The 27016-nt window shown below is 34.3% G+C and overlaps 1 protein-coding gene and 1 long non-coding RNA gene across 4 annotated transcripts in view; both read right to left on the bottom strand.

Annotated features, from left to right (window-relative positions):
* The window catches only part of LOC112057838 (uncharacterized), a 39924-nt gene that overhangs the window by 7485 nt on the left and 5423 nt on the right, over positions 1-27016 (bottom strand). The window contains exons 3-5 of one of the 3 annotated variants that reach the window (XM_024098425.2): positions 26681-26878; positions 23452-23587; positions 19700-22278 (exon numbers count right to left, since the gene is read on the bottom strand). In XM_024098425.2, the coding sequence (XP_023954193.2) occupies positions 22178-22278; positions 23452-23587; positions 26681-26878 (435 nt within the window). In that variant the 3' untranslated portion in view covers positions 19700-22177. Of the gene's footprint in view, positions 1-357; positions 440-6814; positions 6973-19699; positions 22279-23451; positions 23588-26680; positions 26879-27016 lie in introns of those variants that run through there. The other 2 variants (XM_024098393.2, XM_052886297.1) reach the window with 2 other exon arrangements.
* On the bottom strand, positions 8780-19405 carry LOC128198864 (uncharacterized). The gene is made up of 2 exons (XR_008251581.1): positions 18056-19405; positions 8780-17964 (listed from the first exon to the last, which is right to left on the bottom strand). It is a non-coding gene; the product is annotated as an uncharacterized LOC128198864 (long non-coding RNA).

The following is a 27016-nucleotide window of genomic DNA, read 5'->3' on the forward strand; positions in this document are numbered from 1 at the left end:
AACGCTAAATCGCTTGGCGGTACGTCTTTGTCGGTAGGGTGGTATCTAGCCACGGCCGGAGCCTCCCACCAGCCAAATTTTAAGTAAGTTTGGATGTTTGTTACTCTTTAACGCCGCTACTACTGAAGCGATTTGGCTGAAATTTGGAATGGAAATAGAAAATGAGAAATTGAAAAGTTGGAGGTGCATGCCCCGGACCGGATTCGAACCTACGCACTCCAAATCGAAGGCAGAGGTCAAGTTCATTTTCTTGTAAGAAATATCCCAATAACGTACCTACTTTTTTTGTTGGCCTAACCCGGGTTTCCAACCTTGGACCTCATCGGGACCAGTGAGTTAGTTATAAGAAAAACTTACCATGCTGATGATAGCAAAGATGAGGGAGCCAGTCTCCACTTCGATGCAGTGCATACATTTCCCGTTGTAACACATGATGGAACTGGAAATTAAATAACATAAAATTTTGAAAAACCCCCGAATGCTCAGACCAATTATAGAAGGACCTGTATCGCACTTATAGTCACAAACAAAATTGTCTGTCATTTTCTGAGGAAAACGAGCTTAGATTTCTAGTTTAGTATATATCTTATGTAAAAGGCGACCCGAAGGATATTGGGAACTATAGACCTATAAGTCTGCTGCCAAGCGTATTTTTTGCTTTTTAGTTTAGGTTAATTTTTGAGTTGGAAGTCGGTTGAATTTTTTTTATTAAAATTTTTATTTTTAATTTTTAGTGTTAGCACACCTGAGTGTGAACAAAAATTAATGAGCAATTAGTTGAAACGTTATTTTCTTATGATAAGTATCTAAGTCCTACAATCCCAATTTTAATAAAATACTACCTTAACTCATATACAAAATTTCACTCCCCCTTTATCCACACGTAATATGAATATTCAGAAAAACGTGAAAGGTGACTGTCCTCCGTCTTCATCACCAGACCCCCTTTGCAGTCACAATCCATATGGGTGGAAAGTTCTCATCAATATAAAATTTATCAAGTCCAAACACAAGGTAGCTACTGTGAACCGTCGAAGAGTTCCCTTAACTCTCCTTCATCTTCATCACCAGACCTCTAATACAGTCACAACCTATCCAGGTGGAAAGTTCTCATCAATACAAAATTATCAAGTCAAAACACAAGGTAGCTACTGTGAACCGTCGAGGAATTCCCTTAACTATCCTTCGTCTTCATCACCAGACCCCTTATACAGTCACAACCCATCTAGGTGGAAAGTTCTCATCAATACAAATTTATCAAGTCCAAACACAAGGTAGCTACAGTGAACCGTCGAGAAGTTCTGTTCACTGTCCTTTGTCTTCATCATCAGACCCTTAATACAGTCACAACCCATCTAGGTGGAAAGTTCTCATCAATACAAATAAATCAAGCCCAAACAAAAGGTACCTGCTGTAAATCGTTGACGAGTTCCATCGTATCAGCTCCATCATCAGACCAACTCCAGACCTTCATAAAATTGTAGTGGTTTAAAATACCTTATGGAAACACTAACAAACGCACTAGCCGTCTCTACGATTTTCGAAAGTTCCCCTCGATTTCTCCAAGATGCCATCATCAGATCTTGACATGAAAAAAATGGGACCACCCTGGAATCAAACCCTTCAAAACAAAAAAAGAATTTTCAAAATCGGTCAACAAATGACGGAATTATCGCTGGACATACATAAAAAAAAAAAAAAAAAAAAACATACATACAGCCGAACGTAGAACCTCCTCCTTTTTGGAAGTCGGTTAATAAAAGTAATCAAAAGTATATACAGGAAAAGTAAAAGCAGAGTTAAACTAGAAACGGCAGGTCCTTGGTTCCCTGTAATGAGAGGCGTAAGACAGGGGGACCCGCTCTCTCCTATACTGTTTATAGCCACATTAGAGTCTATAATAAGCAAGCTTGACTGGAATGATTGCGGTATAAAAGTAAAAACGAATTATCTAAGTCACCTACGTTTCGCCGACGACTTGGTGCTAATATCAGAGAACGGAAATGAACTACAACGCATGGTAGAGTCACTAAATAAAGCTAGCAAGCTCGCCGGGCTAGAAATGAACCTCACTAAAACTATGGTAATGACCAACAGCACCAAGGTACAAATATATGTCGATAACGAGCTTCTCCAGTATACCGAAAAATACAAGTCTACCTAGGCAAGCAAATAAGCTTCGACAAACTAAACAGCTACCAGGAGGTAGAGCGCAGGGCCCAGTTAACATGGAATAAGTACTGGAGCTTTAAAGAAATATTTAAGAGAAACATGCCAACCAAGCTGAAGACTAAGGTCATGAATTCTTGCCTTATACCATGCCTAACCTATGCTTGTCAGACATGGAAGTTTAACAAAAACATCATAAATAAAATTATAACATGCCAACGAGGAATGGAGCGGAGCATGCTAAACATAAAAAAAAATAAATAAAATAAGACATACTAAAATACGCAACCTCACAAAAGCAACAGACGGCCTAGCTCAAGCTCTAGCATTAAAATGGAAGTGGGCAGGACACATAGCTCGTCTGCAAGATCAAAGATGGACAAAAAGAGTGACAGAGTGGAGGGGGTATATCTTATGAAATGGGCAGATCCAATAGGCACAAGACCGAGAGGCCGCCCAGCTGCTAGATGGGTAGATGAAATAGAGGCGACAGCGGGAGTGAAATGGCAAGAGGCAGCTAAAGATAGGGAAAAGTGGAAAACATTGGAGGAGGCTTTTATCCTTAGGAGGTAAATATAAAAATAAATAAATAAAAAACGTGTAAATATAGACAAAAAAAAAAACAAATTTATTTTAGATATGTTATTTCAGATTGTGTGGTAGTTTTTAAGATTTATATGAAATTCAATAAAGCTTTATTATTATTATTATTATTATTATTATATATCTTATACTAAACTAGAAGTTTTTGTCCGTTTTTTACACCACTCAACTACACAACAAGGTATTTTTACGGAGCTCTTTAACCGACGAATACGTTTACAACTATTTGACATCGATTCTGTAGAGACAGCATTTATAATCGCATTAGATCGTCGATCATATAGTTTGACACAAAAGTAACACCTAGCGAGGCAGGTCCTATACAATAGTTGGTCTGAGCCCGAATGTCATGAAATTATTAAATACTCTTTCGATCAAGTCATCAATATTCTTCTTCAGTGAGCTTTCATTTGAGACCCTTTTTTAAGATACTTTTGAGTGTGGATGTCTTTTAATGAGTTCAGTCGAATACTAGGGTGTGCCCACCCTTACTTTAATTAATAGGTTATTAATAAAAACCAAATTAGTGACCACCACTTCAGAAGGCACATTCTACTGAGAATAGAGCACCTACTAAGACCGCATTCAGCGGTTTAGACGAGAAACGGTGACATACAGACAGCTAGTCATATATCACACGATCCTCTGCCTACCTCATTCAGTCACTTCCTATATCGATACTAGCTGACGCCGCGCGGTTTTACCCGCGTGGTTCACGTTCCCGTATGAATCAAGGGATAATATATAGCCTATAGCCTTCCTCGATAAATGGGCTATCTAACACTGAAAGAATTTTTCAAATCGGACCAGTAGTTCCTGAGATTAGCGCGTTCAACCAAACAAACTCTTCAGCTTTATAATATTAGTGTGATCTAGCACAAAACGTTTCACATCGACGTTACTAATAAGAACAGCGAAGATGTGGAATGCCCTTCTGGCTTGTGTTTCCTTAAACTTATGAATTGATTACGTCACTACTTGATTTTATATAATTATGCAATTTCTTGATTTATTTATAGATATTGATGATTGGATATCACAATTCGGATTAATAACAAACCTTAGAGAGGAATTTTTTATTCTGTTTTCCTTATCGAAACCGGTTATAATGCGAGCAGTGACGGTGGGGTATTTTGTTCGAGCTACGGTATTTTTATGTGGGTATTTACTCGTATTTACCAATATCTATACCCACTTACATTATATGTCAAGATTTAATACTGTTAGATATGTTACGTGCCTACAAAATTACCGCAAAGTCAGGCAAAGTGATCTGAATTTAGCAAATCCACTAAGCGCACACATGCACAATGCATGACTATTATTTATTTATATGTATAACTTTTGGTGTTTACTATGCGACTAAATTAAATTAAGACAATTAGCCACTTTTGTACGCCTCAATTTCCACGCGCTAATAGCATATCTAATAGTATAAAATCTTTGAGACGCTTAAGTTTGTATGATTAAAAATTTAGGCGTCTGTGTTATTTCAAAAGAACTGTCTTTCCTCGTGTGCTTTTAGTTTTTTTCACGACATTGAAACACGAACTTTTTAAAAAATTGTTTGTAATATGTCTGTTTGTCCAGGTTAATCTCTGTTAGCCTGACAGACATATTACAAATCGACTGAACCGATTTGGGACTCTCAATGGAAAAAGAGGTGGTACCTATTAAGCAACATATACTTTTTATCGCGAAAAAATCCATGGTTTCCCGAGATTTCCAAAAACTGATGATTTTGATGATATGAATGTTTGTTACTCTTTCACGCTTCGACTACTGAACCGAATTAGCTGAAATTTGGTATTGAGATATATTATAGCCTGGATTAACACATAGGCTGCTTTTAACGGAAAAATCCATGGTTCCCGAGGGATTTGTGCAAAACTAAACTCCACGAGAACGAAGTCGCGGGCGTCCGCTAGTAATAATATAATCAGGGACTTATTATTAAGGTTACAAAACAGGTATACTCATACGTCATACCTATTCTTGACATGGCCACAGAATACATGTACCTACAAGCCTAAATTGATAATGTCCTGAATTTCGTCTAAATGTTCGTCTCAAGCCTTCCCCTTCCAATACTCCAAACAAAAGTTTAAAGACGTTCTAAAGTGGCGTTAAATATGGCCCATTTACAGAATGTTTTTTCTACCTACATGCACGCTTCTCGGAAACGCCTTTGTTTATTTATCCTATGAGTAGGTAGCTCGAACGCAGAAGCTCGGCGAAATACTCAGAATGCTTATCTACAGGAATGTAAATAGACAAAACAACGTTGAATATGAACAGAACACTTATGTAAATTATGATGCCATCTATACCTATTTAATGTCCATCATTATCAACCGATGGACGTCCACTGCTGGACCTAAGCCTGTTGCATGGACTTCCAAACAAAACGGTCTCGAGCCGCCAGCATCCAACGGCTCCTTGCAACCAGCTTCATGTATTCCGTCCACCTAGTGGGGGGTTTCCATTGCGGGGTCGCCATTCCAGCACCAAGAGACCCCAAAGTCCATCGGCTCTTCGAACGTGACCTGCCACTTCAGCTTCGCGACTCGCTGAGCTAGGTACGTCAGTGACTTTGGTTCGTCTGCGGATCTCCTTATTTCTGATGCGATCACGCAGAGAAACCCCAAGCATAGCTCGCTCCATCACCCGCTGAGTGACTTTGACCCTTCTAATAAGACCTATGGTTAGCGAAGGAACAAAAAATGTAAAGTATTGCAAATATGTAGGTACCTATGACTACCTATCTCCTTGTAGGTTAGGCACTTAATAGTTGGTTGTTACTCAATATCTTGAAAACTTTTTATCCATACCTAGGTTTTTGCAGTTTTCAGTTTTTCACAAATCCAATTTTCAGGGATAACTCATTAACCTCCGCTATCTTCAAGTGTAAGTCCCATTAAAATCGAACAAAAACCGTTCTATCCAGAAAGTTCGTTTTTTATTTTAGTATCATGTAAAATCATGTAAATAACTAGGGTAAGTTCGCCTGTTCGCGTCCATCGCCCAATTCGCGTCCATTGTACGGAACTCCCTTTGAAAACTCTCGAAATTAAGTATACTAACACACTATATTTTTAGTGATCCAAAAAGAATTTTCAATGAGGGCGAAAGTGGTTTTGCTCTTTGTCCAAAGACAGGAAATGTTTTAGGTGATTTATTAATGTTAATATGTTGATTTTTAAATAACTATAATTCTATAATCAATAAATTATTAAAATCCAATTTGTTTTTATATTATCATAAAAATATCATCCCTTTATTCCTTGTCTAAGCAGGTGGACGCCAAGTGGTCCAGCGGGTGGACGCAAATTGGATTTTATGGACGCAAACTGGGTAAATGGCCCATTTCTGATTTTTAAACAAAAAACTACAAGATGTTTCGAACAAAACTAAACGTTACCTTAAAATAGACTATTATAATGAATACATTAAATAAACTTTTCATTAAATTAGTGCTACGACATTTTTATTTTCTCCTTCAAACTTGCCAACTGCACTAAGTGGACGCGAACAGGCGAAATGACCCTACATAATTAGCTATAATAATATATGAGCACTTGAAAAAACAAAGTTATTCTGCTAAATTGACCCGAGCTTAAAACCGAACCCAGCATCACTATTAAAAACAGCAATACTAACTGCTGTGCTGATTTGGCAGTTTTATAATTATTTTGGAGAACCTACCTACCTACCTAAGCTGATACAATAACGTACCTATACATACAATATTGCAAATCAGTTAAAAAGGTAGGTACGTTTATATTAGGTATGTTTTTAACATAATAGAATCGAAACATTAACATCCTGTCAGTCAGTACTTATATACCACGATTATAGATCATATTTACCACGCACGCAGTAAAAGCGCAACATACACGAAATACGATACATCTTATATGTGCCTGGTGCCTGGATTGGAAAGCACCTACACCTACATTTAGTAGTAATATTCATATTTTAATTAACACTTAAATGTATAATATACTCTAGTTTATAGAAACAAGAACAAAAAGTCACTTACGTTGAATTATTTCACCGCGTGTGGCAAATAAACACGAACAGAAATAGAAACTGCAAAATAACGTCCGATCCGACGTCGACTCCGCGCGATGGGTGGTGAACGAATGAAACAGTGAATAAAAAATAAAAAGCTTATTATTGTTATTTGTGCGCAGACGCTGCGCTGGAACGATTTGGTGATCGGATGACGTGAATGCAGGGTTCTCAACTTAGGGGTTTTCCCCCCAGATTTAGAAAGTAAATAAGCGAGATGCTTAGACCATTAATGGTCTAAGGCGAGATGGGATTTATAAGGGGTCCGAAATTTTTAGGGGTATTTTCAGGGATTTTTTCGGCTCTTTAATATGTATTTTTAAATTGATAATATTAATATTTATTTCTTGACCTAGCGACTTATAACGACATATTATACGTTATTTTACAACTACTCTGTGGCGGCAATTTTTATCCAATATTTTTTTTTCATTTATTCAATGTAAACACGTATGCTTTTAAAAAATTTAAATCTTCAGATGAAGACGTAATATTTTATGTATTAAATAAAGACTTGTAGAACATATTACAGCATATTATTTATAAATCATTATGAATTTATATTTTTTTAGGGGGACAACGTATTGAATAAGGCGATTTTAGAGGTTTTTGACACTAACTTTAGGGATATATATTTTTGGAAGTTGGTAACACGTGCGTGAATGGGATGCAGATAGTTGATCTCATTCGTTCGAAATGTAGGGTGTACCTAGGACAATTTATTTATTTTCCTTAAACAGGGCAAAGTTTATATAACGACACTATTACGGGACTGTATATTTGGGAGTGGTCGTTATATGGAAAAAAGAAAATACAGAATTATGAAAAGAAAAAGAATTTTTTTTTCAATATAATAAAATAATAATATAATAACCGGCCAAGTGCGTGTCGGGCCAACCGCAGTGTAAGGCTCCGTAGATTAGCGATATACACTATCACTTTATGGGATAAAAATAGAATAAAAAATCATCCTTACTTTGCATGTAGGGAATGAACCTCAAAAATGTTTTTTTATATTCTCTTTTTACCATTTTAGGGGACATTACAGACATCTTTTTATTATTATAGACGAAATGAATATAAGTAGGTACATACCCAACAGTCATACCAAATTTCACCTTTCTAGTTTTAATAGACTCTGATTTATCTTACTGACAACTTTATCTTTTTAATTATAAACGGAATCAATATGCAATTTTCGATTTCCAACTACTTTTTTTTAAGTTGATCGACTATTAATTACTCTTTGAATAGCAATTGGTACTTAGCTGTTATAGTTTTCCTTGTAATTTCATAATACATATATCCTTCTCTCGTAATTTTTTTTATCCATAAACACGTCAGGTAATTAATTAGATAAATAGCGGACCCGCTACCCTTACGTTACCCCTTCTCTACCCTATCCAACTCCTACCCTAAGTATCCTAAGTCCGTCTCCTGATTCTAAGCTTCCTCCGTACTAATTTTCAGCCAAATCGGTTCAGCAGTTTTTGAGTTGTGCGGCGACTACGTAACTTTTTTCTAATACTTACATTTTTTAACCCCCGACGAAAAAGAGGGCTGTCTGTCTGTCTGTCAGTCAGTCTGTCTGTGGCACCATAGCTCCCAAACGGATGAAGCGATTTCAATTCAGTTTTTTTGTATCAAAGTTGACTTACGGGCTGAAAATCGGTGAAAATTGGTTGGGCCGTTTATTATTCGAGAGTTTTTCAAAATTTTCAATTTTAAACTTTTAATATCTTTCGAATGAAATGTATCAAAGAAATAATGTCCTAAGTATATGTAATGATGAGTTAAATAAACGTACCCACTGAAATGCAATCATCAGAGTTACTAATTAATAATAGGTAAATAAGGAAAACTTGATATTTAATTTGCTTTTTATTAGCAACGACATTATATTGTAAAAGCAAAGGAATAAAATAACACAAGCTGGAATGTATAAACTGTATTTCAAATAACTTATTACTCATTCTTAAACAAATCGTTACTTTGGTAGATGGATAATACATTAATTAAATAAACTTCACGCCACATAATCGCATGTTCGCCTCTTTTACATAGAGTATGTATCACAATACCCTACCAACCTCAGAATAAAACCATTATCATTAATAAACAGTACAGATTAAAACATTTATCTGGAAGAAGGAGTTTTTATATGTTGTCTTATGTATTTATAATTATTTAAATAATTAAAAATCTAACATTCGGCCATACTGACTACAAGTTTGTCCTCAAACTTTGTAAACACAAATAAATTCTAACATTACATTATTATAAAGATTCACTGAACTATGTCTCATAGTATTTAAAATTTTAATTTATGTTTATTACCACAAATCATTAATTCTCCAATAATTTCTAATTATAACAAAAGTGAGTCCCAATTAATCTATTATTATTACTACTTGCTAAATTCACTGATTTACAAGTAGTAAAATTCAATTTTGTCATTACAGATATTTTCTAATTTTAAACCTTGATTTAACAATATGTTGAAACACCCTACAATACATTTAATTATTCTTTAAGAATTATATAATTATAGTTTAACAGATTTCTCATTCAATATTTACAAATTGTGAATACAGACCTATACAGATTTTGATAGTGATTCTATTGATAAAAATCCAAACACTTAAATTCAGTTAAACTGGTATGTTAATTCTTGTTTTTACAAATTTGAAATAAATTCAATCTTTAATCACTTCCAGATTCAGTCCAATTACCCAAATTCATGACAAAATTGTCTGTCATTTTGTCATTCCTAAACTAAACTAAAAGTTATGTTAATATAAAGTTATAACTATGAAACCTCGATTCTACTGAGACAGTTCTTATAATCGCATTAGATCATACAAGTAAATCATGTACTTTGACGAAAAACAACATCTAGTGAGGTAGGTCTTATGTATGTCTGAGCTTCCAGATGACAAGAGGGAGCTTTACTCTAGACAGAGACTTATTAAATATTGTAATTAACTTAGACAGAGTAGTAGATTAATTTAAAGCATTAAGTACATAGACGATATGTAATATTTACAAATGTAATGTCTTTATCTTCTAATATTTGTCTGAGCTTCCAGATGACAAGAGGGAGCTTTACTCTAGACAGAGACTTATTAAATATTGTAATTAACTTAGACAGAGTAGTAGATTAATTTAAAGCATTAAGTACATAGACGATATGTAATATTTACAAATGTAATGTCTTTATCTTCTAATATTTGTCTGAGCTTCCAGATGACAAGAGGGAGCTTTACTCTAGACAGAGACTTATTAAATATTGTAATTAACTTAGACAGAGTAGTAGATTAATTTAAAGCATTAAGTACATAGACGATATGTAATATTTACAAATGTAATGTCTTTATCTTCTAATATTCGGCCATCCTTACTAAAAGTTTGTCCCCAAACAACACAAGAATATCATGAAATTATGACATTACTATAATATCAACTATAAATAGAACAATGTTAACAATAAAATTTTATAATTAATTATCACACAGCATCCCATAAGTTATTTAAAAGAATCCAATGAAACTATAATGAAATTCTTGATTTCTTCTATATACTTTTATCATAAAAATGTTAAATAAGAATAAGAGTGATACATATTATAAATAAACATAATGTTCATGTGAAGCTTTTGTCAATCAACTTATCTATTTTCATCATTTCAAAACATTATTTATATTTGTCAAATTCGTCATCATCGATTAATGGCATCTGCACCGAACCCCTCACCACCCAGTCCAGAACTAGTAAAGTTACAGGACTTTGTGATCGTGTTAGACTTCCAGATGATGTGTGACATCTGCACCGAACCCCTCACCACCAAGTCCAGAACTAGTAAAATTACAGGACTTTGTGATCGTGTTAGACTTCCAGATGATGTGTGACATCTGCACCGAACCCCTCACCACCAAGTCAAGAACTAGTAAAGTTACAGGACTTTGTGATCGTGTTAGACTTCCAGATGATGTGTGACATCTGCACCGAACCCCTCACCACCAAGTCAAGAACTAGTAAAGTTACAGGACTTTGTGATCGTGTTAGACTTCCAGATGATGTGTGACATCTGCACCGAACCCCTCACCACCAAGTCAAGAACTAGTAAAGTTACAGGACTTTGTGATCGTGTTAGACTTCCAGATGATGTGTTGCATCTGCACCGAACCCCTCACCATCAAGTTCAGAACTAATATAGTTACAGGACTTCATGATCGTGTTAGACTTCCAGATGACATGTGATAGAAGATAATCAAAATATAAAATCAGATATAAATACATATACATACATTTTTAAACGACTTCAAAAAAAAGGAGTTTATCAATTCGTTGGAATCTTTTTATATTTATTTATTTATTTTATTTTGCTGTGTAATAATCAATAGAGAAATTATTATACAACAAATATATCCATAATCATTCACAAAACAAATAACGGTATATTAGTCGTCATAACACTACTATACTATAATACTATCTAAAATATTATCGATAACACCGGCCGACAAATGAATACTTTTTGAACGTTGTTTTGATTTCAGTAAAAATTATCAGTAATTTATAGTATTTTGAACACAAAAATACCTGCACAATTAATCTATCACATCAATTTTTTTTACAAAAAGGAAAACAAATTTTACTTTAAAAGCTTCTAACATACAGCAAAAATAACAATATCTGTATGATTGTCTTGCTTTCACTATATCATAGGTAGTACCAAAAGGTAGAGATTGTCTTTTGCTGTATGTCCAGTGTCCACTGCCTTAATTGTTCAACACGATTAGTACAAACTGCAGAGTCCACGATTTTATTTGTATTTTGAAGTCAAAATAAGCTACATATTTATTATACATATTTTCCACAAATTTTTCAGTTTTTGCTTAGAATCATAAAGTTTCAACAAATGTAACAAAATATATCTGGACTATTGTGACACTTTATAGAAGACGTTATGTTTATCAGACGTTTTCCAACAACAAAAAAAACCATTAACTAAAATATATATATATTTTTTTTTAACAAAGGCACTATAACAGCTTATTTCCACGAAACGCGTTACAAATAGGTGTGTCGTTGTTATAACTGAAGTAATTTCTCATGAGAGGTCGCTTAATTCAAAGAAAGAGTGCCAAAACTCGAAAATTTCACTGAAAAATCAAAACTAGCGAATATATTAATTTTACTAAAAATCTGATGTGATATGATAAAATTAGGTCTGATTTCGTAATCAGCACTACAAAATCAGTAGAAAAAAAATAATTATATCTTGGACAACGAAAATCGTGTCGGCCTGTGTAATACATCTATCCTTATATTAAAATTTTACCAAAACACAAATCGTCATCAGTAAGTCATAATTAATGAATAACATCATGGATGTGAGCAAATATTTAAAATATATGTATATATGATATCAAAACTAATAACTCTCAATATAATACATAATTATAATATCATCATATCATAAATAAAAATACTAAATTTAAATCGTGTGTTATCAATACATAGTGTAACTTCTCTCATCTTTGTGATTTGGGTCAACTGTCGAATAGGGCTGTGTTCAACCCAATGATTATCATGAGAATCTCATATATCCCATATTCATCAATCAATATCCATGCATCTCGGATCTGTAATCAAATATTTTCACACAGTATCACATAGCTCAGTCACTTAATCGTTCAGATAAATATCATACTTGTTTGACAAATAATTTAATTTAACATAACTAGCATACCTAGCATCCAAGAGAAAATCAGTCTATAATTGAATGAACCTTAGACCCGGTACATAAAATGAAATAAAATGTTAAACATGTGTTAATCTATCAATTTACTTTAATTCAGACAAAAGACTCTTTCTCTTAAATAAATGCTTTTTTTTTTTTAATGATAATAAAGACTTCTTGAAAATATTGCGATTTATGATTGTAATAATTTTAGTATGTAATCCAATCCTAGTAGTTATCACTAGATAAGAAAAGATGATATTTGACTATGTATTGTATAATTATCTTCAGACTACCCCCTTTTTTGTAATAATAGTAGCATAAACCTGTCTTAGACCAGACCACCCCCTTTGTTATATACCTCTAGTTTGCTATCAGAGGTTTTACCTATTCATTAATTTTAGTATATTCTTTTTTTTTTAATTCTGTTAAATTTCTTTTTTTTTTTTTTTGGCTATATCCATTAATTATTTTACTGATGTAATGATTTAAGTCTCTATATTGATTCATACTTGATGCAGACCACCCATCAGTTGCATGCAGGTACCAACAACTCGGTGGCGTGCACTTTGTAGATGCACAAATGTACTGACTACCTAAGGACCCAATACAAATCTATATTCAAAACCTATACCACTTAATATGTTGGCCAAGGAATTTTCTAATTTTTTTTTTTACCTTTAGTGTACTAGTATACCCTAGTTAAAACCTTATGCACATATCATTGTAACCATCCGAATATATAATTCTAACCACAACCCCATAATAATTACTAATTTTCATAATTATACAAAATGTTGCAATCTAATAAAATGCTATAGTCCACAACTTTAGGTTTTTTACACAACAATAATACTACTCAAAAAGGTTCTTTTAAGCGACACTTTTCGTTTCGATTTACATACATTTTATTTTTAATAATAAGCTTTACGGCTCTGGGTTCTAGCCCTTTTGAGCCCGGATTCACATACAATTAATTAATTATCTTGGACTAATTATAGAAGGACCTGCCTCGCAAGACGTTACCTCTCTGTCAATCAATCAACGATCTAACGCGTGTATACTTATATCGTATCGATGTTTCATTGTTGTAATCGTTTTCGTCGACTGAAAAAACTCCCTAATCATTCCGGTTTGTGTAGTAAGTAGTTCAATGGCATGAAAAATGGTCAACAACTTCTAATTCACTAAAAGATGACGTGACGTTCGATTTCAGTTTCACCTGATGGTAAGCGATGATGCAATCTAAGATTTTTTTTTTTATTGTTTACAAGTTAGCCCTTGACTACAATCTCACCTGATGGTAAGTGATGATGTAGTCTTAGATGGAAGCGGGCTAACTTGTAAGGAGGAGGATGAAAATCCACACCCCTTTCGGTTACGGCATCGTACCGGAACGCTAAATCGCTCGGCGGGACGTCTTTGCCGGTAGGGTGGTAACTAGCCACGGCCGAAGCCTTCCACCAGCCAGACCTGGTCCAATTAAGAAAACCTCAATCAGCCCAGTCAGGAATCCAACCCAGGACCTCCTTCTTGTAAATCCACCGCGCATACCACTGCGCCACGGAGGTCATCAAAAACATAATTATAATAAATAATAAATTTGTAATAAAAACAAGCATATCTAAAAGAAAAATAGATACTATTCTTCTAACGAACGAACAAACAGCAAAACATCGATCCATTAATTTAATATTCTGTGTACAGATTATATTATTCTTGTTAAATATTTTATTATTTATTTTTGTTAAATATTATCGATGACTGAGTTTACCTCGTACCCTTCAAAAAACGACAGACAATTTTGTTGCTGCATTTGGGTGCGATCCATTTCCATTTCTAATTCCTCTATGTTAAATATATAGAGTTTGCACAAAAACAATACAAACGACATAAAAAGAACCCAAGCAGACATGAGTCACAAACCATTATGAAAAATAAAGATATTGAGTTTTATGGGTATTAAATGTGCATTTATAAAATTAAATTATAACTTTAATTATTTTATAAATGTCGTATTTTCATATCAAAAGAAGAAAGAAGTTGTAATTAAAACGATGATTTCTTTTATTTTAATGTGAATTTAACCTTTCATTTATTGCAGAATTACCATATACTATGATAATTTTTTTGATTTTGTATTAATAAGTGAAAGAAGATTTGACATTTGACAGTTCACACTTCACAGCACAGAACACTACTTTATTTGCTGTCTATGACTAATACTCCTACTTATATATCAGTATTCGTTAATGATTCTTTAACTAAATCCAGTCTGTCGTGCGTATTTTCTTCCCTTGTAATTTTTGTTATTTCGTTTTGTTCTCGTTTCGTTGTTATTGTTAATTATAGTTTATTTGTTGTTTGTTTACTGTTTTTACCCGACTGCAAGAAGGGTTATGTTTTTCGCGCGTATCTTGTATGTATGTATGTAATATTCTTTATTACCTCATATCTTCCAAACCGTTGAACGGATTTACGTAATTCAGATAACGTTAGATTTGTTTTAATAACCCAAGTGTTCTTAGATAGGTGAAATTAGAAAAAAAAAACCAACAAGACGACTGTGAGACGCTATAGAATCGGGGTGAAGTTTTTTTTTTTGTGAATATTTCAACATGCGAATCAAATTCAAGGGATTTTTGTGAGAATTTCAAAATAGTATATCATGGCCATGTTAAAAAAACTACAATTAGGAAAACGTTATTTATTAATTCTAATATTAATTAAGTCTATACATAATACGCGAGGCGGACGACTATAAGGTGCGAGGTTTATGAAGTGTAGTTATAAAACACCTAAAATAGACTAAAAGAAATATATTGATTATAAAAATCGGACAAGTGCGAGTCGGATTCGGCCACCGAGGGTTGCGTAGATTTTTTGAATATTTACTTAATTTCGGTTGGACTTAGGTATACATTATCGTACTTTGTAACAAACGTAACCAATAAATCCGAAATTCACCATCTATCGTAACTAAAAAGTGTGAAATAAATTAATTAATTAAACAAATATAAAAACCCGGCATAAATGATATAAAAATTGATCAAACTAAAGTCGGGACCTAATAAAAAATGTAGACGAAATTCTATTCAATATAATAGGTCCCGACTGTTTTCTAATTGTTTTCTACACTTCTGGACTGAGCTTTTTTTTTCTTTTCAGTTTTTTTATCATTTATGCAGTCGGGTTTTTTATCAGTTTAATTAATTAATTTTATTTAGTTTAGTACGAAAATTAGTGAACCGGAGCCTGGTACTAGCCGGAGCAGTTATTCCGCGTTGCTATTGTTTCCGTCACCAAAAAAGAAACGTACGAATCAATCACCCTTATCGTCCTCCGAGAAAACCGTTTTGATTAATGTGTTTAAATATGTCGAGGAAACCTTATGCTTGCTTCTACATAATAAAGAAACAAAACTATAAGAGTTCTTTATTGCCTACGGAACCCTTAATATAAGTGAAGCATTATCTGTTTGATAAATAACAGGATATATTATATAGGAATATAAAATTAAAAAAATATTTGTTTACCACAGGAAGTTTTATTTCATGATAATATTCGTAAATAATGATAAAATGTTGAGCAAACCTGAGTCAGCTGTTTTTGTTTGTTTACATAGTTTAAAATACCTACTCAATCTGACTATAGAAATAAACAAATGAGACATGGATTAAATACACTAGTGTATCTGCAAATAATAAACTGATTGATTGAATCTAAAACAACAGCAATAGTATGGTTAATTTACTTGTATGTAGAATCTATACATCTGCACATGACCATTAATGAAAAGAGAGCCCAACGTCACCCACCCACAAAACTGTCAAAATATGTCTTAGACAAATATTTTACAACCTATTTATGGCAATCTGTGTCTCTTTACTTGAAGTCCATACAGACTGGGCTCTAAGACAATTTGTGATCAATGATATTATTATAATTAATTATTTATTACTCAATTGTCACACAAGTAACTTTTTAATATCACCCTAAAAAAAAATCTCCAATTTAATTAATTATAAGATTTCATTAAGATGAATATCATAATATCTCTTAGTACTCTTGTAGATAAGCCGAATATAATAATATTCATGGATAAGAATCATTTACTGTGTTGCTGCAGATTGTTAATAACTGTTCTATACTAAATAGGCTGAAGGCATGTTGTCAACGCTTGAATAGTTAAATAGGTTTTCAAACATAACTACAAATTTATTTTTCAAGAAATCTATCAATCCAATTTCTTAAAAGATTTAAAAAAATTTATATTAAGTACATACAGTAATCTACATAATGATATATCTAAGCAAATCCTATCTGAAAATATTGTAATAGCTGTCTCAAAACTTGTTATCAGGTACCTACATCAAGGCCTAAAATAATACTTGAACCATTAAACTTCATATATTTTTAATTTTTATGTTATTCAGTCATAAAAACTCACATATAACAAATGTATAGTTTGAAGTTACAGGCACAAAAAAAAACAATATTTTTGTTAATTCATTTTAGTCCCATGTCAGCAACGGATGTAATGTAGTTCTATAATTAAGATTTCTCAATATTACATTATGCCAGTGTCCTACATCCTAACAACCCTAGAGTGGTCTGTCTTCATACGTTAATTTCTTGAGCAGTGTGTATGTGTGTGTGTGTGTGTGTACTTTTCACTTAAATGATTTTGGTTTCCTAGATATAGTCATCTAACAAAAATGTTTTGACAATAAGCCAGACAAACTGACAACCTATCAACCATACTTAGTTTCACCTAGTGATTATTTATTCTTTGTAATTTTATTTCATATTAGTCACAACTGAATAATTTATGAGGCTGTTTAATCAAACTAATAAAACTCACCAGACACCTAGTTTAATATATTTAGACATCATTGGTATTTCTCATCCGTCAAACCAACAGGATTCCATCTCATATAACTCTGCAGCTAACACCACACATGCATCTTTGTATTTTGTTATTAATTTACACGTTCTTCTCTGTTCTCTCGCAGTTTTTCAAATAATATCCTCTTATGAGTGCTGTTGGACTGTTTGACTGTTTTGCTCATAAATATCGTCAACATGGTATAAGTGTGTTACGTTTACGTTTCTTCATTCTTGTTAGATATTGTAAGCATCGACAACCGACATCGCATAAATACTTTTACCGGGACCATGCGGCGTGCGTCCCATAGCCGTCAGTGGTATACATACTTAATGGTTGTACACACGTATGATTTTTATCGCATTTCTCGTAATGTAAACCACTGTTTCCCAAATTCACACTTCATTTAAATGCCGTTACATTTTCTTTCTGTAGATCGACTTTAATGTAGGTAATGACATCGTGTTCGTAGGTACTCTCACTTCTGATAAAAGCAAAGGAATAAAATAACACAAGCTGGAATGTATAAACTGTATTTCAAATAACTTATTACTCATTCTTAAACAAATCGTTACTTTGGTAGATGGATAATACATTAATTAAATAAACTTCACGCCACATAATCGCATGTTCGCCTCTTTTACATAGAGTATGTATCACAATACCCTACCAACCTCAGAATAAAACCATTATCATTAATAAACAGTACAGATTAAAACATTTATCTGGAAGAAGGAGTTTTTATATGTTGTCTTATGTATTTATAATTATTTAAATAATTAAAAATCTAACAATTGTATTTTATAAATGTAGGTACAATATAATGTCGTAGCAAAATTAAGGCAAAATAATATTTAATTTGAATTTTATAAATAATTTTTATGTAAGATTAGTTATATAAAAGATAAACAGTATCCATCTATAGGTACTAATATTAGAAATGCAAAAGCACGTAAGTCTGTCAATCTGTCTGTCTCTTTTTCGGTTACCTTTTCGCGGCATAACTACTCAACCAATTATTTATTTATTTTTATAGGTATTATACACGTATACACTATAATAAAATGTTAATAGGAATTTAAAAAGTTATGCGTTGTTAAGTCTAGTACTAAAAAGACAAATAAACGACAAATTAAAATTTAAAAAAAACCCATAACAGTCAGGAATAATTATGTATGTATGTTATGTAATGCATATGTAAATTTTAATATTCTATTCACGTATATATTATATTACATTTATTTAATTATTTATATATATAATTACATTTAATGCATTGCACCTTCCCGCTCTTTCTTCGCAAGTTCTCTCGTCAGGGGTTGCCTGGTAGAGATTACTTTTAGTAATAAGGCCGCCTTTGCATGCTAAGTTAATTTATCTTTATATTGTTTTAATTTATAATTGTATTTTTGTGTGCAATAAAGTATTTCTTCTTCTTCTCCTAACATGTATAGCCATGTGCCGCTTCGATTCTCTTTCTAAAATCGCAAACACTTCGAAAATAAAAAATGTACTTATAGGAATGACATTTGTTATCGACAAGTCACGTGAGTTATCGACCGGATCTGTCATTGCAATACATTAGTTTTAGTTTAGGAAGCGTTAGCGTTTGTAGAAAGAGAATCTACGTGCCACATGGCTACAGGCCCTTATTAGAATAACGACAGTTCTTATCAGCCTTCCCGTTACCCCTACTACTACTACCCTGCCTCCCCACTTCGAAAAGCCAATAGGGAAGATGCCAATAGGGGTTTGAATATATTTTATAAGACATTCGGGTCAATATTAATTAATTAATATGTAATTTGTTTTTTACATTGTCTAGATGTTTGCAAAATAAATAAGATTATAAAATTTCACAATCTACAAAAAATCTTTTATCGGAATTAGATGAAAATTCATACCTACATTTAACCTAGTTTTACTTCTTCAATTTCTAACTCCCCCCCCCCCCCCCCCCCCCCCCCGCCACCCTCCTAATAACTATTAATTTACTGAGTCAATTTTCATTAAACTAAAACACTTTCGAATAATATATCTTTCAAACAAACGCAACTTAACATACACACACAAGTTACACATACAGTTAACTTTTTTTTAATAATAATAATAATATTTATTGATTCACTAGTTACTTATTATAACATGCCTTGTATTTGCGCCGGGGGCAGGAGTTAAAAGGTCTGCAGATTATAGAATCAAAAACAAAATGCAATGTATCAAATTCTTGAAAATTACGTATATTTACTGAAAATAAAACATATTTTAATAGGTAATTGATTTTATTGATAATTCAGAAAAAAAATGTACAATTTATAAAACCTACATAAAATCATTGATTTCTATAATAAGAAAGATGTTATTATAAATTCTAATCGGCTTCTAATTAAATCGCCATCAATTTTTTTTTTACTACATTATTGTCAGTTAGTGATTAACAAGACGGCCTTTGAAAATTTACAGAGTTCCCACTTTATAGAGAAACACATAAAGGTGGGCTATTTATTTAACGATCAGCACAAATAGATTTGATCGGCACAAATAGCACTGATCGGCACATATAGATTTGATTGGATTGATTGGCACAAATGGGAGTGATCGGCATCCATAGGTTTGATCGGCACATATAGATTTGATTGGATTGATTGGCACAATTGGGAGTGATCGGCATCCATAGGTTTGATCGGCACATATAGATTTGATTGGATTAATTGGCACAAATGGGAGTGATCGGCATCCATAGGTTTGATCGGCACATATAGATTTGATTGGATTGATTGGCACAAATGGGAGTGATCGGCATCCATAGGTTTGATCGGCACATATAGATTTGATTGGATTGATTGGCACAAATGGGAGTGATCGGCATCCATAGGTTTGATCGGCACATATAGATTTGATTGGATTGATTGGCACAAATGGGAGTGATCGGCATCCATAGGTTTGATCGGCACATATAGATTTGATTGGATTGATTGGCACAAATGGGAGTGATCGGCATCCATAGGTTTGATCGGCACATATAGATTTGATTGGATTGATTGGCACAAATGGGAGTGATCGGCATCCATAGGTTTGATCGGCACATATAGATTTGATTGGATTGATTGGCACAAATGGGAGTGATCGGCATCCATAGATTTGATCGGCACATATAGATTTGATTGGATTGATTGGCACAAATGGGAGTGATCGGCATCCATAGGTTTGATCGGCACATATAGATTTGATTGGATTGATTGGCACAAATGGGAGTGATCGGCATCCATAGGTTTGATCGGCACATATAGATTTGATCGGATTGATTGACACAAATCTGAGTGATCGGCTCAAATGGGTTTAGTAAGCATAGGATAAGAATCACCAAAACATTTACCTATTAAGTACATAATTATTATATTATAAATAAGTTTAAAATCAAAATCGTATTTCTAGAAAATTACGTTACATACGTTTTTAAATCAATCATTATTAAGACATAATTAGTTTGAGCTTATTTTACGTAAAGAAACACACGTATATAAATATAATTAGCTATGACATTTCACATTTTTCTCGTAGGTAAATATAAAATTAGTCGTCTCAACCAGCCGCATTCTGTTAACAAAGTTGCAACTTTCCATATAACGAAGTTTCCATGGAAATTTCCATGGAAACTTCTTTATAGCTTGGCAACTTCGTTCGTAACACTCCCGACGGACCGCGCGGGCCGGGGGGCGTTTAGCGATGAATGAAAACCCACAACTACTGCACCTCACTTTCCCGCATGCACGATTTCACACCCGCGCAGTCTTTCCCCCGTCGCCCACACATCATGGGAATGTCATCTACGATCTTGCCACTATACGATATCGATAATCGATATTTTATACTACGAGTATACATATAGTTGAAGCTATGTATTTTTTTTTAAATTTTAATATGATCTTTGGATCTACACAAAACAGTTTAAAAACATTTATTAATTGTAATACAAAAAAAAACTAAAATTAAAAACATCACACCTTATTACGACGGAAAAGAAATAAATGGTTAAAAAGGCCCAGTTGCCTACCCCAGCCTACCCCAGTATAGAACGAAGGCCTGCTATAGTCAGATATACCCTACTTCATGGTTCTACCACAGGAAAGTACAATATCCAATAGGCTACTCGCCTGCTGTACAAAACTAAGAAGATTTTTTGCATAGAGGCAGTTTAGATACCTAGAAACTCTAATCACATTTTTATTTGTGAAAATAATCTCGTAATATTTTTATAAAACAAAATTGTATTTTTATAACGTCACCGCAAACGCCAATATTAATTGTAACGTCATTCACGACAAGGCATCGGTTTGTGATTGGCGCTTGCGGAGACGTGATATAATCACATCATTTCAAACGCCAAACACGCTGTTATCTCTATGAATGACGTCACTTGCTAATGTGTTGTGTTTCGGCGGCAAAAATTTATATTATTTTTTTATTATTGACGGGACAGAATAAAATATAGCTTATAATACTTCCATAATTAAATAAGTAAATATGATCTATTTACTGAATTATGGAAGTATTATAAAAAAAATAATAATATATTAATAATAAAAAAATAATATAAATTTTCATTTTTTAAAGAGATAAAATAAGGTATGTCTAACAGTGTCTGGGTCCATATCAGAAGCCTAATTATGCAATTTCGGAGTAGGTAATGACACTAGTTAGTACTGCAGTTCCACCAGCTTGGTCCTGTCGTACTGGGCGCCCATTTCAAACTTCTTGTAGGTCAAGTAAATCATCCTCAGAATAAACGCAAAGAAAACTGAAACAAACAACAATAAACACGTTATACATATAACTTTTTCAGAATTGTACCTTTAATTTCATTATAATTGACTTGTGCCCCGCGGTTTCACACGCGTGAATTAATTAGCTATCCCGAAATTAGAACAAGAAGATCCCGAGTTTAGCGCATAAAGCCAACAGACAAACCATTGGCTTTATAGCTATATGAGTAGATTAGATAGGTTATAGAGATAGATAGACTTTCTATTTCAAACAATTTACTACCTCACTTTACTCGTACTTGGGCTGGCTGAGATCTTCTATGTCCAAAAGTCTTGAAGTTTCAGCTCCACAATACACAAAACAATATAATTCGTATAAGCCATCCAACAACATCACACATACGGGATAAATGTCTAAGAATATTATTTATCCCTACTTCACACTATGATAGCCCAGTGGATATGACCTCTGCCTCTGATTCTGGAGGGTGTGGGTTCGAATCCGGTCGAGGGCATGCACCTCCAACTTTACAGTTGTGTGCATTTTAAGAAAGAAATAAATAAATATACTTAAACAATACAGATCACTATCTAGCCCCAAAGTAAGCATACAGAGCAGCTTGTGTTATGGGCACTAAGATAGTTGATATTATAATATTTATATACATTTATATACTACATATAAATACTTATATAATGTATAAATACACACAGACACTGGAAAAAACCCATGTTCATCACACGGATATTTTCCAGTTGTGGGAATCGAACCCACGGCCGTGGATGCAGAAAACAGAAACAAATATCACGTGTCTCAAACGGTGAAGGAAAACATCGCGAGGAAACCTGCATACCAGAGAATTTTCCCAATTCTTTGCGTGTGTGAAGTCTGCCAATCCGCATTGGGCCAGCGTGGTGGACTACTGGCCTAACCCCTCTCATTCCAAGAGGAGGCTCGAGCTCAGCAGTGAGCCGAATATGGGTTGATAACGACTACTTCACACTCTAGTAGATGAGGTACCGTTATTTTATGACTTTATCGGCTTGCTGAATGTACCCATAAACCAAATTACAGGTTTCTACTGAGTAATAGTCTCTGAGCTAAACAGTGTACAGACGGAGAGACATGGCGAATTTATATGAAGAGTTCTCCCCTACGGAATCCTAAAATCTATAGCATAAAAATCTGCTGAATCAGTTAGTCTTACCACACACGGCAACAGCGATCAAGGCAGTCCCCAGAGTGTAGGCTCCATAGGCAATAGCCGTCACCACCCCGAAGATACCCAAGCACTTGAGGATCATGGAGTATATGAAGTACACTTTCACGTAAATCGCCTTTTTCTGCAACATGATTTAAACACATTTAAGAAAATATTTTTATATTAGTATTAATGACTAAAATCGAGGAAGGCTCAGATGGCTTGGCCACGTCGAGACTAGAGGGGATGAATTAAAGGAGATACACACCTTCTGATAGGTGTCGGATAGTCTCACAGTAAGTTTTGTCACTATGCCAAATAACAAAGACAAAAGTTATGAATATGCTATCACACGCTTTTCAGAAGGTGGTGAAACCGGCTGTAATAATAAAGGGATTTAAATACAGGATACAACAAAACTAATGAGAAAATGTTTTACAGGAAACGTCAAGACGGACGTTTCTGAATCAAATCGGGGACGTTTTGCAATAAAAGCCAATCAAGAGTCCAATCAAGAATCCTTGACTGACGAACTAATGAGAATGATAGAAATATAAGAAGCGAAGGAGATATGTAAGAAACTAGAAGGACAGGGTAGTATTGAAGTATTGATTATTATCATCTATGTCTGCTCTATAGATTGTAATATTTCAAAATGACCACTAATCTTCGAACACATGTCGACATCATGGCAGTCATAGCGCAATAGTTAGTGACCCTGCTTACTGCATCCAAATCCGTGGGTTTACGTAGGTCGCTAACTATGGACCTTATTAGAAGTCATTCAGTGGGCGTTGGAGCGAGTTATGCTTGGAGTCAGCGCCGGACCGAGGTAAATTTTAGAATGGAGCGAGATACAATTATGGCGCCTTTCCTGTTTGCTCCTAACATTATAAGTATAAAATGTAAAGTACGAACTTTTCAAACGTCCCTAGTAAAAGACGTTTGAAAAGTTTGTAGCCTTAACGTATATCGGAATGTCATACATTTTTAACCGACTTCAAAAAAAGGACAAGGATTCTCAATTCGACCGTTCGATTTCGGTTCGATTCAAGCCGTTTAAATCATGAAGATTTTAACTGGATTTTCAGACACTTCTTTCAGATACGGTTTTAATTAACACAGCACTAACTTGGTACCGCCTTCAAACTGATCGACAAGAACGAAAAGAAATAAATTTCTTTTCGATCTTGTCTTAACCATTTCGGCGCCCCCTAGGATTTGGCGCCTGGAGCGACCGCTCCGTTCGCCGTATGGACGGTCCGGCCCTGCTTGGAGTTTATTTTGCGTGATCGAATCAGAAATTAGAAGACAGGCCGATGGATTTGTACCGCTACGAACGCTACGTCCCGCAATTTTTAAATCTATACTAATATTATAAAGAGGTAAAGTTTGTAAGTTTGTAACAATTTTTTGAAATGGGGTAATCTTCGGAACTACTGGTCCGATTTTAAAAATTCTTTCACCAGTAGAATGCTACGTTATCGGGGAGTGCTATAGGCTATATTTTATATTTCTATCATATATAACTACTGAGTTATCGCGGGTTTTCTCTTACAGGTCGGACCGAAAAACTTACTTATTCGCATGCGCTGCCTCAACCATTGCGTATAACTGAAATGAATGTATGGAGGCTTTTTGAACCTTTAAAAGTTCTACAAAAAAGTCCGCGACACCATATATCTATCTTTTATATTTTAGCAGATATAGTACCTTTAGTACTTTAATAAATTATTTAAATTTTAAATTAAGGTTTACGTCATTATTTACACAACTAAACTTAAATCCTTATCAAAATAAATTATTTAATAATCACAAGGATATTATAGAGATAAGATTTGCCCTTTACAGTATGTTAATTAGTTATATAGTTTCGGAGATAATACAAAATTTCTGAAAGTCGCAGAAATGCCGCTATATGACGCCCCGCGGTTTCAATTACGTGGTTCCCGTTCCCGTGTGAATATGAGAACCAGACATAGCCTATGACACTCGCAAATAATGTAGCTTTCTATTGGTAAAAGGATTTTCCAAATCGGTCCAGTAGATCCAGATATTACCCCCGACAACCACACAAACTTTACCTCTTTATAGTATTAGCATAGAAGTCGCTTGGGAAATTATAGTCTTTTGGTCATTGCACCACGCACAAAAGGCTGGACCAATTTTGCTGAGGGTAGGGATAGGATAGGGGTAGGGAAGGGGTAGGATATAGGTAGGGTAGGGGTAATTTAGGGAAAGTGTAGGGTAGGGTAGGGTAGGGTAGGGTACGAATAAGGTAGGGGTAGTGTAGGGTAGGGACAAGGTAGAGGTAGGGGAAGGATATGGAACGTATAGGGGAGGAGTAGGATAGGGGTAGGGTACGGGTAGGGTACGGGTAGGGTAGGGTTAGGGTAGGGGTAAGGTAGGGGTAGGGTAGGGGTAGGGTAAGGGTAGATTAGGGGTAGGGTAGGGTAGGGTATGGATAGGTTACGGGTAGGGTTAGGGTAGGAGTAAGGTGGGGGGAGGGTAGGGTTAGCGTTAGCGGTAGGGTAGGAGTAAGGTAGGGGTAGGGTAGGGTAGGATTGTGTAGGTTTACGAGCAGGATAAGGTAGAGGTAGAGAAGTTTACATCAATTTTTACGCGGACGAAGTCGCGGGCGTCCGCTAGTATGTAATATCTTCGAAAATATTCATTTAAAGCATATGCTGTAACAGGCCATATAGATCTATATTAAATCAACAATGTATGTAAGGTATTTAATTGGATAATAATTAATGCTATATTGGTTAAAATCGCTTCGAAAATTAGCCATTATTTGTCGTATAAAGTAAATGACAAAAAAATCGTGGGATATCCTTAAGAGATAGCTATATACCATCGTGGAGTTTTCTGTAGACCTTTTTCTTGTGTAGGTACATTACTTAATAAATTATTTTGATAAATCTCGTAGGGTTCAGGCTGCGTGTGCAATGTAAGTGGAAAAATTTTAATTATTTACGACATTAGAAACCTCATAAATAACAGTATTTCCCCACTATTTAATGGATGTTATTATACATATAAACCTTCGTCTTCAATCACTCTATTAAAGAAACCGCATCTAAATCCGTTGCGTAGTTTAAATATTTAAGCATACATACTATGTAGTGATAACTATCAGATATTTTAGCACCCATAACACAAGCTTACTCAGTACGCTTATCGGGTTAGATAGCGATGTGTGTATTCTTCTAATATGTGTGATTGAACGTACCTGTACAAGTCCTCTAATAAGCACGATGGTGAAGACGAACGGGACCAGTAAGAAGCAGAGGATGACGAACAAAGCAGCGTTGGTTGTGTAATCGCCTTCAGACATAGCGTCCAACTTTGCGTGCGCCTCCGGCGTCAGTAAGATGTTCACGTACACCAGCATACCGACCATAAACAGGATCCCTGCGCTGTTTAGTAACTGAAATAATGATAATATGTTGATGATCATGAGCTACTAGAAAGGTATAACCTTATACCTTATCAGCCGATAGGTGTCCACTGCTGGACATAAGCCTCTTGCATGGACCTCCAAACGTGGGATGATTTGTTGAATTTG

The sequence above is a fragment of the Bicyclus anynana genome, chromosome 16 (assembly GCF_947172395.1).
Source record: "Bicyclus anynana chromosome 16, ilBicAnyn1.1, whole genome shotgun sequence".
Lineage (NCBI taxonomy): Eukaryota > Metazoa > Arthropoda > Insecta > Lepidoptera > Nymphalidae > Bicyclus > Bicyclus anynana.